Raw genomic sequence first — 17,422 nt, 5'->3', positions numbered from 1 at the left:
CAGCCTGTTCTGACCTGGAAGGTACCTGGCATTATCCAACAATGGCTTCTTTCCTATTGCTGGGAGAACCTTGGACTTTGTCAGTGGCTTGCACAGGGGCACAAAGCTCTTACAGAAAACAAAGCAGCTGGAACAAGCAGTCTTCTACTGGCTTGGGTTTTTATTAGAGCTAGGAAGCAGTGTCCATCAGCTCAGCTTGAAGGAGATGATCTTGAAGCCTCCCATGATGCTTATGTAGTTGATATTGTGGTAGCCGTGCCGGTTGGGGAAGCACACTTCGTGACCATCCGGCAGTTTCACACGGAATTTGTCTGACAGCATTTCAATGAAGAACTGGGAGAAAAAAGAGAAAGAAGGGCAGGAATTGGGGGCAAGGAGGGTATTCAGAGGTCAGCATTTAGGCAAAAGGCCTGACTGTTACATAAGACTGTCCACTACAATCTTAAGCAAGGTGCTGGGGGTTGAGGTGAGGGTGATTCAGGAAATGAGCAGTTGATATCAAGGGTCTAAGCAGGAATACAGACTATGACTGGGGACAGGATCTCTCCTGAGGCTGTTTCAGCTACTCAGACTGTAAACTCAGAGCAGCTAAACCCAGGTATGTCTTTACATGTCTTCACAAAGCAAATGGAATGTGTACACCACCATTCTCCTCTGAACAGGGCAGAATAAACCTGACCCCCCAATGTCCTCAGCAGGTCACCAGGACACAGGAAAAGGAGCTTTGCTGATAAGCATGCACAAGAAGACAGGACAAGAATGCATCACTGGTCATTGAAAACTAAAGGCAATGTTCCCCAAAGCCATCACCTCACTACCCATTCCCCAAGAGCTAGTTCTGTCTGAGGAAACAAGCTTTCTCTCCACAGCTATAGCAACCGGAATACTCCTAAATGCAGCCCTGTTAATGATTTGGGACATCAGATAAGGTGAGGCAGCAACTAGCACAGCATCCCTGGCAGGAAGAGAGAAAGGACAGATTGGCAGCATGGATCCAGGAGTAATTAGGACAGAAGAGTTCAGGGAGAGGCTTTTGGACATTGCTCCAAACTCGGGGTTGCCGTAAAGCCTGTGTTTACATAGGAAGGAGGAAGAGAAATAAGGTAAACAGCAGCAAACCCTGCTTCTTGGCGACTCCCTTTACTTTCATATATGCCCCAGGTACCTGCTGGACAGAGGGAGGGGCAAGGAAGCACTTACAAAGCATGAGACAGACAGGATTCACTTAAAAATCCCAGAAACAGCATTGCAGTTTTGAAAGAGGAGTGGAAATGGCAATCAGGACCAAAAACCCAGAAGAGGGGCCATTGTGAGGGAGCAGGAGGTATTGAGTGGGACCGGGAAAACTACGGTATGGGAATCTGCTAACCAGGGGCTTCCCCTCGCACCCCATAACCCCCCAGACATCACACACACCCCATGCTGGCACCCTCACCTTGACAGTGCAACCCCTGAAGAAAGGGAGGTGGCGGTCACGATGTTCCGTCTGCCAGGAATCGGAGCACTTGGAGTTACAGACGATGACAGACTCATTGAAGCGGGGATTGAAGTGAAATGCCAGATCTCTTGAGCTGCAGCCAAGATTGATGCTGAAGCTGTAAATGAGCATGAGGAAAGTCATATGCATGGGCAGGAGAGGGTCTTGGAAGACTTGAGATCCCATATACATCTTTGCGCCCAGTTCCTCCATCAGTGTTGCAGGTGGCATAACAATGTGCTCTTTTGTATCTGGCAACCTTGGAAAACCACCTTCCTCTATAGCCCAACTTCAACCCCGGCATGCCAAGGTGGTTTCTTTGTACTTACCCAACAGTATCAGCAGATATTTTGCCCTTCACCTTCAGGGTGTTCCCAGGCTTCATATTCAGGTTTAAGATTTCAATATTTCCCTAAGGCAGAGAAAAATAGTCTGTGGGGCTCCTTCAGCCATTCCTCCTGACTTGCCACTGCAATTGAGAGGGTGCTGCTTGGAGGCATCCCAGCCAGGAGAACATATGGCTTTCTCAGCTGGTGCTTCTCTCATGACAAAACCCTCCATGCTGCAAGTCTTGTGTGAACTTCTCATTCTGTGAGAGAAGAGTGGGCTGAGTGAAACCCGCAAGAGAGAAGACACATCAGAGAGAGGGGAAGTAAAAACTGGCTTGTCCTCAGCAGAATGAAGAGAAAGCAGGACAGCAGAGACACAAAGAGGGTTAAAGCAGAGGGGCACTGCCCAGGGTTTGGTGGAAAGCCAATGCTGCCCAAGAAATGCAAGTGGTGAGAGTGGCTATGACTTGCCAGTCTCACTCAGCCTTGCTGAGCTGAGGACCCTGGGTGACAGAGGACAGGAGCAGCAGTGCTTACAGGCATTTTCCTCAGAGGGCAGAGTAACCAGGCAGGGAGACACCAGCAGTTTAGCTCAGAAATGCTTTGCACATAGGAACTTAAGATCTAAACTTCCCTGTGGCTTACACATTAACATGACTGCTGCCTCTGCAAAGCTCCAATGGCTGCTATTAAGCCAGAAGACTTTGATCCTAGGAAAAAACTTCCATATGTACACTTCTCACTAGGGATTCCAGGAAATAAAAGCAATCCCAGCTTCCTTGGTGGGCTCCCAGTGGAAGGACTATGACACACAGCCCTTAGGGGTGCTACTTTAGACATGAGATAGGACAAACATCTTCCCAGCTGGCCAAGAGTGTGACCAGCATGTTCACTTCTTTCCTGTGTGTAACAGCTCACCCAAAAGAACATCCCAGCTCCTTCCTTTTGTGGCAAGGGGCAGCTCCAAAATCCATACCAGCAGACAAATATGGTCTTCACCATCCTTCCCCACAGTCCTCCGTGGAAGGGCTCAAAGGAGCTTGGAGGAGAGGACAACCAACGCATTCCCTCTAGATGGCACAAGTTATGGAGCGTCCTCTGCAGGAGTGACATAGTGGCATCCAAGCTCCTTCTCTTCTTGTGGCTCTAGATTCAGCTGTGTGGATTGCAATACCCTTATGTGGCAGCTCTTCTGCAACCTCTCATCCAAGCACTATCTAGACCCAAACCTTTTAGCTTGAGGAGCCACACACCAGGCCACTTCAGGTTCAATAGTCCCATCCTCCCTAACCCTTAGATATAGGAATGTTGTCCTCACAGGAGAGTATCACCCCTGCTGTCTTCTTCCCAGGTAAGAGCTATTATGTAAGTCAGTAGTCAGTGCCCCTGATTTGTAAGTCTCCAAAAGTCAAGTGGAAAAGGGAGATGGAGGAGGAGGTCAAGGCTCAGGAGACCAGTTGTCCCTCAGTCCCACTCCCAAGCCCTACAGAGAGCACCTGAGTGCTCCTGCTGCTACACAGACAGCTGGTAGACAGCTTCTACCCTTCCCTAAAACATCCTGAAGAAAGAAGTGCTGATCAGCATTTCTTCCCTGGAGGTGTTTCCCATGAGCAAGGGGTCATAAAATTCCAGCAGGCTTGGGAAATTGTTTGCTCTGGAGGACACTGAAACTGCTGGTGAAACCTCCAGGGCTGAGCATGGAACCAGCAGGAACCTGTGCTGGGGATGGTGTTTTCTGGCACTGGGTCTCTTTCCCACCACACTGCTGTGTCCACAGCACGCCTGTACACACCTTCATATCACACTGCTACCCTGCAGCCATCCCAGGGATAATACAGAGCCCAGGGTCTCCTTCTCAAATATTGAAGCAAAATTGAATGGCTGGCTAAATTGCACAGTAACTTGTTTTTTATCTGGGGAGCAAGGATTTGCTGTCTGAACAGTGTCCTGGGTATTCCAGTCTTAGTAAATATACTCATGAAAAGGGGGTCTTCTACAGACTTAGGCAAAAGCAAACAAGCAGTAATGGCTTATTTTCATTAGGTATAAACATATTAAACAGTATTGTGGGTTTCTCCACTCCCCTTATCCACCGTTTCAGTTTCAATTAAAGGATGAACTTCTACTGCTTTTGGGGTAGGGTGAGAGTCTGCCTCTAAATCATTATCATTGTACCCAATATCCCCATCCCATGTTTCAGGATCCTCACAATATACCACCCTATAGATGTGCTGGACTGAATTAGAGGATGATTCATGTGGGATTTTATCAAGTAATTTACCTAGATTTTTCTACATCTATTTTTCTCATATTTCAGCTGCAGACAGTAGTTTTTCTAATTGCTCATTTTTATTTAAAGTAATATCTACTAGTTTTTACAATTTCTCCTGTGTCCCTTTCTCAAAAGAAAATGCTGTTCTAAGAACATAAATTTCTCACTTCAAACTCATAAATTTTATATCTGCAACCCTTTTCAGGTGGCAGGAAGCTTTTGATTTTTGCATGCAAGATAAACAACCCCCAAAACTGCACAAATAACTTTACCTTCTTACCTTTCATGGGCAACTTACCTTTTCCTCGTCCCATTTTTCATTCAACCTGCAAACTAGTAATGTGATCAGCTATTGCTTGTCCATTATCACAATTAGTTTATGCTCATTCCACCCCGGAAGGAAAGAGGCAACTACCAAAGTTCTCCAGGAGGGAGTAAAACTTTAGCTTTACACTGGTCACCCTTGATAACCGTTTTTCTTTCGGTCTCTCTAAGAGGGAGGAGACCGAAACACCAGGCAGGAGAAAGCTGTCACCCACAGAGGGACAGTAAAAGTAACAGTAAAGGCTTGGTCAATCTCCCTCAGAGGGTCAATCTCCCACCAGGAGGGAAGAGCATTAAAAGTTCGGAACTGTTGAACAGGACTTCGGGTCAGAAAATGGTGATGCTAATTAAAATGTTCAGATTCACTGTTGAAGTTGTCTGCCCAGATTAAGGCAGAAAGGAGACTGAATGCCAGTTCAAGAATGCCGACTTTATTTTACAAAATGAATCTTATATGGAAAAGAGAAAGGAAGGGAGAGAGAAAGAGAGAGGAGGAGAAGAAGCAAGATAGGGCAAGTAGAAGGTAGTCACCTCCATGGATCTAGCAGCCTCCTAATGGTCCTTCTGTGCCTTGGGCTTCTTGATGGTGGGTCTCATCCAGTTCACTTTATTTCCTGAATAATTCTTATGCAGTCCCTTATTTGGGTAAAAAGCAAAAGTAGAAATTACTTTCAGTTCCACATTAGCGTGTGAGGACAGAGTAGGCATGGTTCTGCCATTGTGCATTTGGTTCATTGAACTGAACCAAAACTGAAACCTTGTTTCCTTCATGGGTTGTGCATAGGCACTCATGACTTTTTTTCTGCAACAAGTTCACCACCAAGCCCTTGTTTAAGGTATATGCTGCAAATTACAAACCCTTTCCTTACAGCTGCCTGAGAGGGAGAGCAGCATGTGTCTCCTACTGTGTCCAGTTCTGGGCTCCTCAGCAGTACAAGGGAGACATGGAGCTCCTGGAGCAGATCCAGCAGAGGGCTGCAGAGATGATGAAGGGACTGGAGAATCTCTCTTATGAGGAAAGGCTGAAGGAGCTGGGCCTGTTCAGCCTTGAAAAGAGACAATTGAGAAGGGATCTCACCAATGTCTATCAGCATCTGAAGGGAGGGTGTCAGAAGGATGGAGCCAGACTCTTCTCAATGGTGCTAAGCAATAGGACAAGAGGCAACAGGCAGAAACTGATAGACGGGAAGTTCCACCTGAATGTGAGGAAGTGACTGCACACTGGAACAGACTGCCCAGAGAGGTTGTGGAGTCTCCCTTGCTGGAGATATTACAGAACCATCAGTATGCAATCCTGTGCAATGTGCTCTGGGATGATCCTGCTAGAGCAGGGATGTTGGGCAAGGAGGAGGTGACCCCTGTGGGCCCTTCCAACCTGACCCATTCTGTGATTCTGTCTGGGGATGAGTAAAACTCCCCGTGCAGAGAGTTGAGTGCAGAGCCACAAGTACCACGGATGTGAGAATATGCAGAGAGGGAGACGAGCAGGAAAGAGGCATGAGCTGCTCAGACAGGGGCCATGAGATTTTATCAAGATAACATTTACCCCCTCCTACAATGCTCACCAGGGGCGTTCACCCCCCTTTTATTTGCCACTGGGAACAATAGTGGGAAGCCAGGCAGCAACTCTGCCAGCACTGGCGACTTCCTTCGTCTGCAGAGCTGAGCGTCCATATGGTCAGACACCAGCCCTGTGCAGATGGTCTCCCTCATGTAGGGGTATGTGCTCCCCACATCAGAAGAGGATGAGACTTTAGGGACCCCAGAAGAGTCAAAATTCTCCACTGCAGTTGGAGAATTTTGGAGGTGGCGATTGGGATGATGAAAGGAGGGTGACAGGGGCAGGTTGATACTTCCCTGCTGACACTGCAAAGCAGAAAGCCTGGGGAAACAATGATAGCATGGGAATGTAAATCCCAAAGAAAGAGGAAATCCGGCTAAAGAGCATCTGCAAAAGAGGTGGAGGATCTGTGCAGTAAGGAAAACATAAACAATAGCTGTGGAAGCTGGCAGCCACTGGTGCAAAAGATCCAGGAATGCTTCACTCCCCAGAGAGATGATCCTATAATAGGGTACCTGATTGGGAGCACCCCTCCAGGGCCCCCTAGATTTTTACCCAGGCCAGAGGGCAGCTGGCTTGTACTGGTATGGGACAACCATGTTCACATCACTTGTACTGGTATGGGACAACCATGTTCACATTCCAGAGGAGCATTTGCTGCATTCCCAGAGGGACAGCAAAGACCCAACAGGTAGTCACTTGGCGTGAGGGTGGAGGCCACATGCAACTCAAGGGCAGGGCAAGCTTCCAACAGGGAGCAGGCAGGCCTGCAATTTTGCATGGAGAAAACAAAATAACCCCGAACATGTTTTAAGGAGGAAAGAGCCTAATGCAAGCATGTTGGCTTTCAGCCAGAAGAATGGTAGGGCAGGTCCTCTGCAGAGTCCTTTCACCCCATAAAATGCAGCAGCTCTATTTGCAGCGGTCCCACATGGTAGATTTTGAGGTCAACAATCTTTCCCAGCCTTTCTGCTAGTCCTGAGGTGATCTCAGGCCACCAGGAGTACCAACAGGAGCTCAGGACCCTTGGAGTGCCTCCAGACAGCAGCACCTGATGTACCATAGCCTAGAGCTGCCTCCTCAACCACAGGGCACCCACACAGCTGTTGAGAACAGACTGAATGCCACCCTCCCCAGCAGGTTGCCAAGATCCTCAGCAGCATCGTTGCTGGCAGCAGTATTTATTTTGTTCTCTTATTTGGGCAGGAGATAAGCCAGCTAGGTGTGAAGCCCTGAGGAAAACCACAGACTTCCCCATTTCCCAGCCAAGGTAGACTCAGTGGTTATAGGGTTCTCAGGCCTTTTGTGGCAGAGACAGCCCCCAGAATCCACACCAGCATGTCAAAATCACCCCTACTGTCTCTCTCAACAGTATTCTGAGGAAGGGCTGCAAGGACCTCAGAGAAGAGAAAACCAACACATTCTCTCTAGACAACGTGAGCTATGAACAGTCCCCTGCAGGACTGACACAGGTCACCACCAGAGATAATGCTCAATCCAGAAGGCATCAGGAAGATAGAGGAAGGCAAGGCAGCCATGCCAGGTGCATGGAAGCATGTGCCACTGTCCCCACATCAACCCAAGCTCTGCAAGAAGAGAAGAGAGATCCCTTTAGCACCCTCATAAAAGGCTTGGTGCTAACTAGGCACCAAAGAAGTGGCACTGGAGAATGACACTGCAGTACAGATAAGGAACCTGTCCCACATTGCACTCCAGGCACCAAGGGAGCCTTGTGCCTTGGACCAGGCATCAGTGTCTGCTCAAGGCAAAGGGAGCTGGAGAGATCAACCATGCATTCTTTCTCGGAGTAGCAGCTGCTTACTCTGCTATTATTTCCTACTGCTTCATATAATTTGTACTCCACAGCAAGCTATTGTCCCTTTCCACTGGATATTTATTTCCTTGAATAGCCTCTGGGGAAAGATTTCAGTGCGGGAGTAAAGAAAAAAAAACTCCACACAATAAATCTCAAGCAGTGACCTGATTTAAACTGTGTTCTCTGACCTCATCTGGGCCCTGGTTGTGGTTCCTCATGGCAGTTGTGATTAAGTCCTGTTTCTGCTTTGATTTCCTCTCTTCATTAAGCCTAGGGGGAATGACCCCTGCCTTAGAAGGCTGTGGGGTGGATTTTCAGAGGCCAGGGCTCAGGATACAACTAAGCAGAAACTTCCACCACCTCCTAATGGAGATGCTCAGCCCTCCACCTACCAGTACAGAAATTTCTGAATAGGACTGGCTTCCCCTTTAGTCAAGAGGTGTTGGTGGTTTTCTCAGCAAAGAGTGCTGCAACCTACACCCAACTGAGCTCTGAAAGTCAGCCAGCTTCCTAACGGAGGAGGACCGAAAGAACAAAGTGTACTTACCTCAGCCAAATGCTGAGGTAAGCAAGAAACTGGGTAAGCAGGTCTGTGGATCTAAGGGTGTGTACAGGAGAGAATTGTCCAGGAGATGCAGGAGAAGGCAAAGCAAGGATGAGCACAAGAAAAAAGTGCCCAGGAGCACTAAACTCCTCCCTAAGATGTTACCCAGAGTGGGATGGCTCCTCTAGAGAAAGCACTGGTCTCCACATTCAGATCAAGTAAAACGGGAAGGAACAAAGGACTAGAGGTTAATCTCCTGCCATCCCTCCTGCCTCAGCTCACTCATAGTGCATCATCCAGAGCACCTGTGGAAACTATGGAAGTATCCATGATCTAAACCAGAGGGCAAGACATTAGAGGCCACCAGCATCCAGTAGGCTCTCCACAAACATCACCCCTCTTCAGCTGTAGGGTGCAATTTCTCTTCCTTAGGATGTGGGGGAAGAGGAGGAGGAAGGACAAAGATAGCTGAAGAACTAAAATGTGAGGGGAAACCACCCTGGCCCTTTCTTCAGGGCCAGAGGCAGCAGTGAGAAAGGGAATCTGCATCAAGCAATGGAGCAGATCAGAGCACAGGGAACAAGTACAGCCTCAGACTCCATCTCTCTCCCTCCTCTATCAGAAGGGCAGTGGTGCCACAGTGGCTGGCATCTCCCACCTCCATGGGGGAGCTCAAATGTGCGCTGATGGATGGTTTCCAAGTTATGTCCTTGCACCTTTGCAGGGGATGACTCTCTCAGGCAGCTCTGAAGTCTGTAGAAACATTTCTGTGTGGTCTGAGCTGTGCACGGGAAGGGGAGAAAGGTGGTTCATTTGCAAGGAAATTGGTTGATAAGGGGTCGTTTTTATCAACCCAAGCAGCCAGGTGAGTCATGTCTTCTGGGTTCCCAGCTTGGCTGAAGGGCAGGAGAATGAACACAACTGGCAGAGGGTTGAGAAAGGAGGTCAGAGGACCGATGACATGCCACCCAGTTCCATTTCCAGACTTTATTTCTCTAATTCTTTCACTCATAGGTGCATGCCAGGAATGCAGGTTGTAGGAAAGGCTTTCAAAAACATGCCTGGAGATAATAATTCACTTGTGTTGAAAGCTTCCCTATTGGAAAAGAGAAGATGCACAGAAAGCTCACAGCCGCTCTCTCTCTGGGACTTTTGGGATCATTATTAGCTTAATGGGAAAAGGATCTTCCAAAGAGCACTCCACAAAGGATCAGCTTCCTGAGGTCTTATGGTCCACTTGCATCTTCGACCAAAAGATTAACATCTACAACAGTTTTATCTTACCATTGAGCAAGGAAAATGGCAGCTTCCTCACATGAGGAAATTGAGGTACAGATACCCAACTTCATATCCAAGATCAACTCCTCCTGTTTGGATTCTCATCTTAAAGTTTCCATGGCCACAAAATCAAATCAAATCACTTTGCAAACCTGTGCAAAAAGCTAAAAGGAAGCTGTACTCCCCTAGCTGATACAGCTGGAGTATCAAAGATGCTGATCTCTCATCACACCATCTACTATCAGCAGGAGGGACTGAGGCATTTAGTGCCTCTGGAAAAAATCAGCCCTTGGTGGGTCCAATTAAGTCTGAAAACCAGAGGCATTCAAAGAAGAGAAGTCTTCCTGCAGTGGAAGCCATGGGACTTCCAAGATGTCTCAAGCCCAACTTCACTGACTTCAAGGGGACCATTTCCCACAACAGAGACAGTATGAGACCAGCTAGCTGGAACTAGAATAAGCAAAAAAGAAATGCAGCATTGCACCATTATACAAAAGGTCCTTGGGGACCTCCCTCCACAGAGCAGCCATCCTGGATTAAACCCCACATCACAGCAAGGGCAAGAAGTGAGAGTGACTGCCAAGCCTCCATCCTGCACAATGAGGGACAACGAGGCTGTAGGACTCACTTTCAGAGTGTTTCTCACGGCTTCCAGTGCTGAGCCAGGCAGGTTGGACAACTCTGAGGACTTGCAGGAATCTTTCAGACAAGCAGAATCCATCTGAGTCACACGCACGAGGCACAATGCCAATGGTGGCTCATCCACTGAAAAAAAAAAAAAGAGAAAGAAATGCTAAGGGAGAAATAGCAAGTTTTGAAAAGCCACAAGAATTAACAGCTTATAGGCTGGAAAGTAAGGGAGCAAAAAAAAAAGTCTGTTCTTCCATGCTCACGTCACTAAAGCCAAGTATCCTTCATCTCCACTGGGAAGCAGCAAGCCACCTTACCACACATCAACTTGGAGAGCATCTGAAGGGACAACCCACCCTGGATCTAAGGCCATGACTGAGGTCTGCAAAGGAAGGGGTTGTCAAGTCAAAACTATCTGTTGCTGCAAAATCAGCTTGAACAAACTCCCTTTGATGGCACTGCAAAATGAAACAGTAAAAACCAAACCAGATGAACATGGGAAAGGAAAGCTGCCCAAAAAAAGGGAGTCCAAATCCCCAAATGACTGACTCAGTGCAGGAAATGGGCATCTAAAGAGGGAACTGCAGGCATCTGAAGGAGATCTAAGAAAAGATGAGGCCCACACAAATGACTCTCTGTATTCCTCTTCTCCCACTTTCCAGAGGGAAGGGCACCAGAAATACCTGAACCCATGGACCTTCAAAGTGAGACACAAGGGAAGAGCTGGGCCACAGCACTGCTCTGAGATATTTAATCTCCTCAAGATACTCCAGGGAGCAGGGCAGTGACTGCTTTGCACTGATGGGACTCCTAGTCTCCCTTTCCAGCACTATGGGACCCCTGTCCCATATAAGCATCCTGTCCCTTCCCTGGACTGCACCCATGAGCCTCTACTCTTGTTTCTGACCCATGTAGCCAGTAGTACATAAGCCTTTACTTGAGCACAGTGGATGTTTATTTTGCATTCCCAGCAGTCATTCCAAGCTCTTTGTTCTCTCTGGCTCTCTTTCCCTTCCTTCCAGTTTGTGCTTTTTCCTGCTGTCCTTTTTTTCCTCACCACTGGCAACATGCAGGGGCCAGAACCTTGCTATGTCCCTCTAGCTGCCCCCAAGTTTCTTTGTGCTGCTCCCCTCCTGGAAAGCCCCCATCAACAAAACAAACACCAGGCTTTAATTGCAGTCAGATTCCTGGACGGAGGATGCTTGCTCCAGAGAGGAGAAAAGAGTATTGGAAACTAAATGCCTTCAGTGCGACTCACCCCAGACTAATCTTATCATATCCCAGGCTGAATAGCCTCAAACACGGTTGCCAACAAACAGACTTAAACAGACTTCCCAAGCCGGGAGATCTGATAAGCACAATGTGAGGACAGGTGGCTGCAACTGCCAGGCAAGTTCTCATCTGCAGGCAGATCTCTTATCTCTTCTGTCAAGATGGGACACACATCCAGTCTGCTGCAGAACAGTAGGGAAAAGCTAGTGGAGACCTGCTTTCTGTCCCTGAACGTGCACGTAGCACTGCTTACAACACCATCCCTGAGGAACATCTCTATTATTCACTCAGCCTCATTAGGAAAGGGGTGGGAATCTTTCCTGAACAGCTCTGTCAGAGACACAGCTTCCCTGAGAGCTGGCTCAGGATGAGCTGAAGAGTGCCTCGCACTAGCTCTGGACACCAGCAGGAGAAGCACAGCAGTCAGAGGGAAGAAGTCTCATAGCCCACTCTTGAACCCTGCTGTGACACCACAGCTTTTAACCCTATCAAATCCCAGCACACACCATCCTTCTGAAATTCAGCCGGAGCACCGCTGCTGGGAACCAGGCTACTCCAAATGCAAAGCTGCTCTGTTCGAGGAGGAGCAATCTCCGTGGAAAGAGGAACAGCCTCTGCTAGGAGCGTCTCCCCACCTCCAAGATTAGGGGGCTTGGGCTGCACATAAGGGACAGCAAAAGTGCAAGATGGTTGCAGCAAGATCCAGAACGTGGACACTGCCTTTGAAAAGCCTGCAGAGCTGAGGGGAACAGTGAGTTGCTTGAACACAGCCCCTCCAAGTGGAGACAAAGCAGAGGCTGGTCAAATGCACCTGCTCCTTCTTCTGGCTGGGGGACATGTCGGTCAGCAGCACATTGAATGGGGGATACATGAGCTCTGCCCCTGTTCTGCTCCCAAACCTGATGTGACTTGGGGTGGCAGGGGAAATAGGACACAGGTGTGTGTGCATGGGAAGTTCTTGCAGAAGCATGTGTTCCATGGGCTCCTTGTTCTGCCGGCCTCAGGCAGGAGAGCCAGAGAGGAAAATTCAACGTGTTTGTGTGCCCGGGCCTGTCTGATCCCTGCATCCGGGAGCAGGCCCCCACACTGACCTCATTTGCTTGGGCAACATTTTCTCCTAGTATCTCACCCACCCCACATGACAGAAGGTCAAATGCAGCCAATGATGCATAGCATGGAGTATTGGACACTGAGTCACAACCCACAGGTCAGCCATACCCAGCAGACAGAGCATTTCCCAGTTTGTCTGGCGCACACACCTCCATCCCACACACTCACCCACGACCTGTTGCATGACATTCCCCAATCTTCGACGAGGAAAACACTGGAAAATTAGAGGATAAATATACAGGCTGCAGGTGACTGCACTTCAAAAACCTGCCTTCTGGAGGACCTGGGCTTACAGAGTGTAGCTGTTTCACCCTTGTGCCCAAAAGCCAAGGAGCAGAACACAGCTTCCATCCATGGGGTTAAAAGCATGGCAACAAGGCTCTGTTGGGAATTGTCCCCCAGCTGTGCCTGGGTGCTGTACAGGGCACTGCTCAAAACCAAGGCAGGGGGATTGCTAACAACTGCACAGCATGAGCCATCATCCTGAGGCAATGCTCAAGGCCAGCCCTGCTCCTGTTGCACTTACTAAAACAGATGAAGCCAGAGGGACTAGAAAGGAGCCTATAAAAAGAGCCAGGTCCACCCTTGGGTAATCTGCATATGCAGACTCAGAGTCTCCCTACCCCTCCTCTTGGGTCACAGTTTTCTTTTTGTCCCTAGCTCCACGTCCACCATGCCCCAGCAATGGGATCGCTCTGCCCTGCTGCTCCTCACCATCACCAGCAGCGGGGCAGAAGCTGGCTGTAGTGCCAAGAGGCAGAGACTGAGCAGCCAGGCTGGAGGGAGGGCGCCACCGGACTGCTTCCTCCTGCTGTTTCACAGCCCGGACTTTAGCCAGCACCGGAGTTTCCTAGGGAACCTGAGGCAGCTGCAGCCAAAATGAGATTGCTGGCAATGGGGGATTTTCAAGCCTGGGCCAAAACCCATCTATTCAAGCTCATCATGCCACACTTGAGCCAGCTGCACAGATGAGTACACGTGCATTCGGCACTGGGGCACTCTGCAGCAGGAATGCCTCCTCTCTGAGCTGCACTGGAAAAGAGATGCTGCACACGACTGCATCTCTGAGCTCCCGGGCGGCTGCTACATTAAACATCCCCAGCAAACGCTTCACTAAGTCACACTTCGTGTTCGCCGCAATGCGGGGATGTGCTCATCATCCAGGCTTGGGGATTTGCTGCAGCTGGGCTCCTCGGTTTGCTTCAGGACGCCTAGCTTCATGTTGCCAATTTCTGCTCAGATCACGCTTGGGTGCCCATGAAAAATGCCTTTACAATAGGTTTTTTCTCCTTCTCCCTCCTGTTGTTCTTTAGAGCCAAACTGTATCTCAGCAAAATCCAGGCTCTTGAACTACTTTTTTCCCCCCAGTACTTGTGCTCTCTAATCATGCCCCTTCCATCTGCCAGCTGCAGCTCTGCAAGCAAGGGGTAAAGCAAGAATGGGTGCATCTGTTCGCGTTTTCCAGTGCCTCTGCCGACTCCCGAGCATCGAGTGCATAGTATTGGTCATGGATCTGTTCCAGTCTGGAGCTGATCTCATCAGCAGCGCTGTGAATGACTCCATCGAGGCTCCCCCTTGCGGGCTCAGGGCCCTCAGTGCTCACTTCAGCCCCGTAAATTGAAGCAGCTCGCTGCAACCTGGCAGGTCTTCCTCTCCTTATTCAACTTCCAGCTACAAAACCTACCAGCCCCCCAAGCCACACCTACAACGAGGGCTTCCGTCCCATCAGTTTTATTTAATCTTTGCCTGCTGCAGACAGAGTTCCTCAGGAGCAAGAGCATTCCTATAGTCTCAGAGCACACCCCAAATGCCCCGGACTTTGTTACAAAGAAGCTATCAGCATCAGCAAACCCACTTGAGCCTTCCCCAGGGTGTAAGGAGACACTTTCACTCCCCACACTGTACAGAAGGGCACCGCTGCCTGCTCAGTCAAGGAATCAAGACACTCCTTGAGCTGGGAAGCAAGGCTTGAACACAAGGAAACAGGGAGGTGCACAGCTCACCTCTAACTCTGGTATTTGCTTCTCTCACTTGTCTTGCTGAGCCAGTTGCTCTAATGACAGAACCAATACGGAAAGGAAAATTGGTGTACAGAGGTCAAGGCCATTCCCCAAAGGAAGAAAATGAAATTATACCCCCATGCTAACAACCAGGGAAACTGAGGCAGCAAGATTAGCTGAGTGTTTCCCTGAGTCTTGCTTCAAGACATGCTTAATTGCAGAGATTTAGCCAGCAGGTTTTCTGATCCCTTATGCAGCATCCTGTTTCCTCATTCTGCTCCTGTAGCTGCAGAAGGATGCCTTTGATCACCGGGGACAGGTCTTCCTACAGCTGAAAGGGAAACTGCTGAAAGAAATGGAAGGGAGCAATCCTGGTGGATGAGTGCATAGAAGAAAGTGCTGCATATAAAAGGGAAGGAGACATTTCCTATTAGATTAAAGGAGCTCAAACCTGCTCTCCCTCTAGAGAAGTATGCAACTCTATACTTGCCTCTCTAATTGCAACCCTCTGCTGGGAAAGTGCTTAAAAGTATTGCAAAAGGAAGGAGATTAGCCAAGCTCAGGGAATGGCAGGGCTGCAAATCCAGAGGATTGTGTAAAGAGGTGCATGGTCCCAGGTGATGTCAGGAGAGGTGCTGCCAGCTTGTTCCAAGAGAAAGTAGCAGAGTGAAAACTGAGCCGACCCCCCAGGAACTGGCTGCTGGAGTCAGCCAGAGCAGGAAAACAAACAAACAAACAGGGAAAAAAAAAAAAAAAAAAAAATAGACCACAGTGCCAAACTTCAGGAAAGTGAAACGTCTCTGGCAGAACACGTTGCCAAAGAAAGAGGAATCTGATGGGGAAAGGGGAGCTTACGTCCTGGGCCACAGCTGACGACCCAGGAGGAAGCGCACACAGGCACATCTGAAAAACATCGCAGGGCTCACATAAACACACAGCAGAGAAACCAAACAAACAGAGACTGGGTGACAGGGTGGTTCTGGCCGGCAGAAGACGACCTGGTAAGGGAAAACCCCCTCTCCCAGACAGACTGGCCGCTCCTGTGAGGCCTTTCCTTCCCGATGGAGAGGGACTTGGCCCGTTTGGGATTCCCCTCGAGTGCCGCAAGCAGCAGGAGTGTTCACTGAGCCCGGGCTGCTCAGGCAGGCGCTCCCCTGCCTGCTGGTGCCCTCTGCGGGCGGTGCTGCAGAGCCTGACAACCACGGACTGCATCCCTGTGCCAACACAGGGCCATGCTCTGATCCCATGAGCTGTGCTCATCCAGGCTTCTGGCTTGCACGCCATCACTTTCCTCCGCAACTGGCTACGAGCTAATTATAGCTCCAGTACTTTCCGTCTGGAGCAGTGTTAATTACAACTTGGAGCGCCTCACTCCGTCCAAACCTAGCTTAAAATTCCAGCTGTCGGTAAAAATAAATGGAGGGGAGAAAGGTTGCTCCTCACACATCATCTAGCCGCTCTTACAGGGAGCAAAGATTCACATTCCGATCTCTTTTTCCATTGGCTGCACTTTGGGTCCCTGTTATCTGGAAAGCAGATGTACCAAAGGGGAAAGAGACTCGTAAATCTCTGAGAAACAAAAGCAAGGTCGCCGCTGACAGGACTGAAATGCACGAGTTCATTCGCCATTGTTTGCAACCGGCCGAAAAGAGGCGCAGCTTTCCATTCGTCCTGGACTTGCTAACCACTGGGTGTTGCCAAAGAAAAGAAAACAAACACGCTTGAGACTCAGACGGACCGAAACCTCAGCAAAAGGGGGCTGTGTAAAACACCAGCCTGCGAAACCTTTCATTCAGAGGCATCGCTGTGGGGGATAGAGCGCTGCGTGCCTTCTATGCAGATCGTACATGACCTGGAGGGCTCCTAGAGATGACTTCAGGATTCTCAGAAAAATCAAAGGAATAGTGACAGGCAGGGCTGACTCATACGATTAAAATAATCTGTGTAAAACGTGCCTGAACACAGCAAGGGGAAGGATGTTGCAATTTTCTATGAAAGGCACTTTAAAAGGGCTTTGTGATGCAAGGCAGTAACAGTTAAAAAAAGAACTACATTCAGGCGCCAAAAAGTGCTTTTCAATGGCCAAAAAGCCTTTACCAAGACAATGTCTATCCATCAGGAAAAGCCATTAGGGGTGACAACAGGGCAGTTCCCTCGTCAGCCGTGGGATTAGCGCTGTAAATGAGTAACCCAGCACGGGAGCGCTGAGCTCAGGCGTCTGTCTGCACCTCAGAGGCCGGAGCGCCGAACTGTGGGCTGCATTGTGCTCTTATCGCCGACGCTCTGGCCCGCGCCAGCCCCAAGCCCCGCCGCCGCCTTCAGCGGGCACCCCTCACACAGGCGCTCGGGACGTGAAGAGCAGGAAATCAAACTGCACAAGCAGCGAGGCGGGGAGAAGCCGTGCTGCTCCTGCCAGGACCCCTGGAGCAGAGAAAACAGGCGCTCTTAGGTGCCACAGTTGGCTGGCCTAGATCACCAAAGCCACACGGAAAGCGGGGACAAACGGAGTTTGTTCTCCTGGAACGCTCCAGCGATTTCTGGAGCAACACCAGCCATCCCCGTCCCCCGCCCGCCCCACACGCTGCTGGGCCAGGCAGAAGGGCCAGGCCAGGCACTGTCAGAAGATCAGCTGCTATTTAAAGTACAATGCAGGGGACCGCACTTGGTGCCATTGATATTTATATTTATTACTGGCCAGCACCCGACCCCGGCTCGCTCCTGGGCCCAGGCGGGCGCGCACCGCGCAGGCGCCGCGCCCGGCGGGCCCGTGTCCTTTTAAAGGACACGCCGCTGGCCGCCCGCCGGAAGT

At 49.6% G+C, this 17,422-nt stretch overlaps 1 protein-coding gene across 3 annotated transcripts; it reads right to left on the bottom strand.

Annotated features, from left to right (window-relative positions):
* Window positions 1–153: 153 nt before the first annotated feature.
* Window positions 154–17,074, bottom strand: LGALS2 (galectin 2). 3 transcript variants are annotated; one of them, XM_053943289.1, is made up of 7 exons: window positions 16,842–17,074; window positions 10,230–10,366; window positions 4,934–5,038; window positions 2,725–2,962; window positions 1,807–1,889; window positions 1,436–1,595; window positions 154–333 (listed from the first exon to the last, which is right to left on the bottom strand). In XM_053943289.1, the coding sequence occupies exons 4-7, from the start codon at window positions 2,917–2,919 to the stop codon at window positions 187–189; spliced, it is 585 nt and encodes a 194-aa protein (XP_053799264.1). In that variant the 5' UTR covers window positions 2,920–2,962; window positions 4,934–5,038; window positions 10,230–10,366; window positions 16,842–17,074; the 3' UTR covers window positions 154–186. The 3 variants fall into 3 exon arrangements, with proteins under 3 accessions (XP_053799264.1, XP_053799263.1, XP_053799265.1); XM_053943288.1 differs by lacking the exon at window positions 16,842–17,074 and adding an exon at window positions 16,711–16,828; XM_053943290.1 differs by lacking the exons at window positions 2,725–2,962; window positions 16,842–17,074 and adding an exon at window positions 16,711–16,828.
* Between the last annotated feature and the right edge of the window lie 348 nt (window positions 17,075–17,422).

Source organism: Vidua chalybeata, chromosome 5 (genome assembly GCF_026979565.1).
Source record: "Vidua chalybeata isolate OUT-0048 chromosome 5, bVidCha1 merged haplotype, whole genome shotgun sequence".
NCBI lineage: Eukaryota > Metazoa > Chordata > Aves > Passeriformes > Viduidae > Vidua > Vidua chalybeata.
Note: the sequence above shows the minus strand (reverse complement) of the source record. Positions and strands in the feature narration are given on the sequence as shown.

Coding starts and splice junctions, on each gene's coding strand:
- LGALS2 (XM_053943289.1), bottom strand. CDS start 2,919: ATGTCACTCCTGCAGAGGACGCTCCATAACTTGTGCCATCTAGAGGGA. Junction 1,890..2,724: donor GAGCTGGGATGTTCTTTTGG/GTGAGCTGTTAC, acceptor TCTCTGCCTTAG/GGAAATATTGAAATCTTAAA. Junction 334..1,435: donor TCAGGGGTTGCACTGTCAAG/GTGAGGGTGCCA, acceptor TTTTTCTCCCAG/TTCTTCATTGAAATGCTGTC.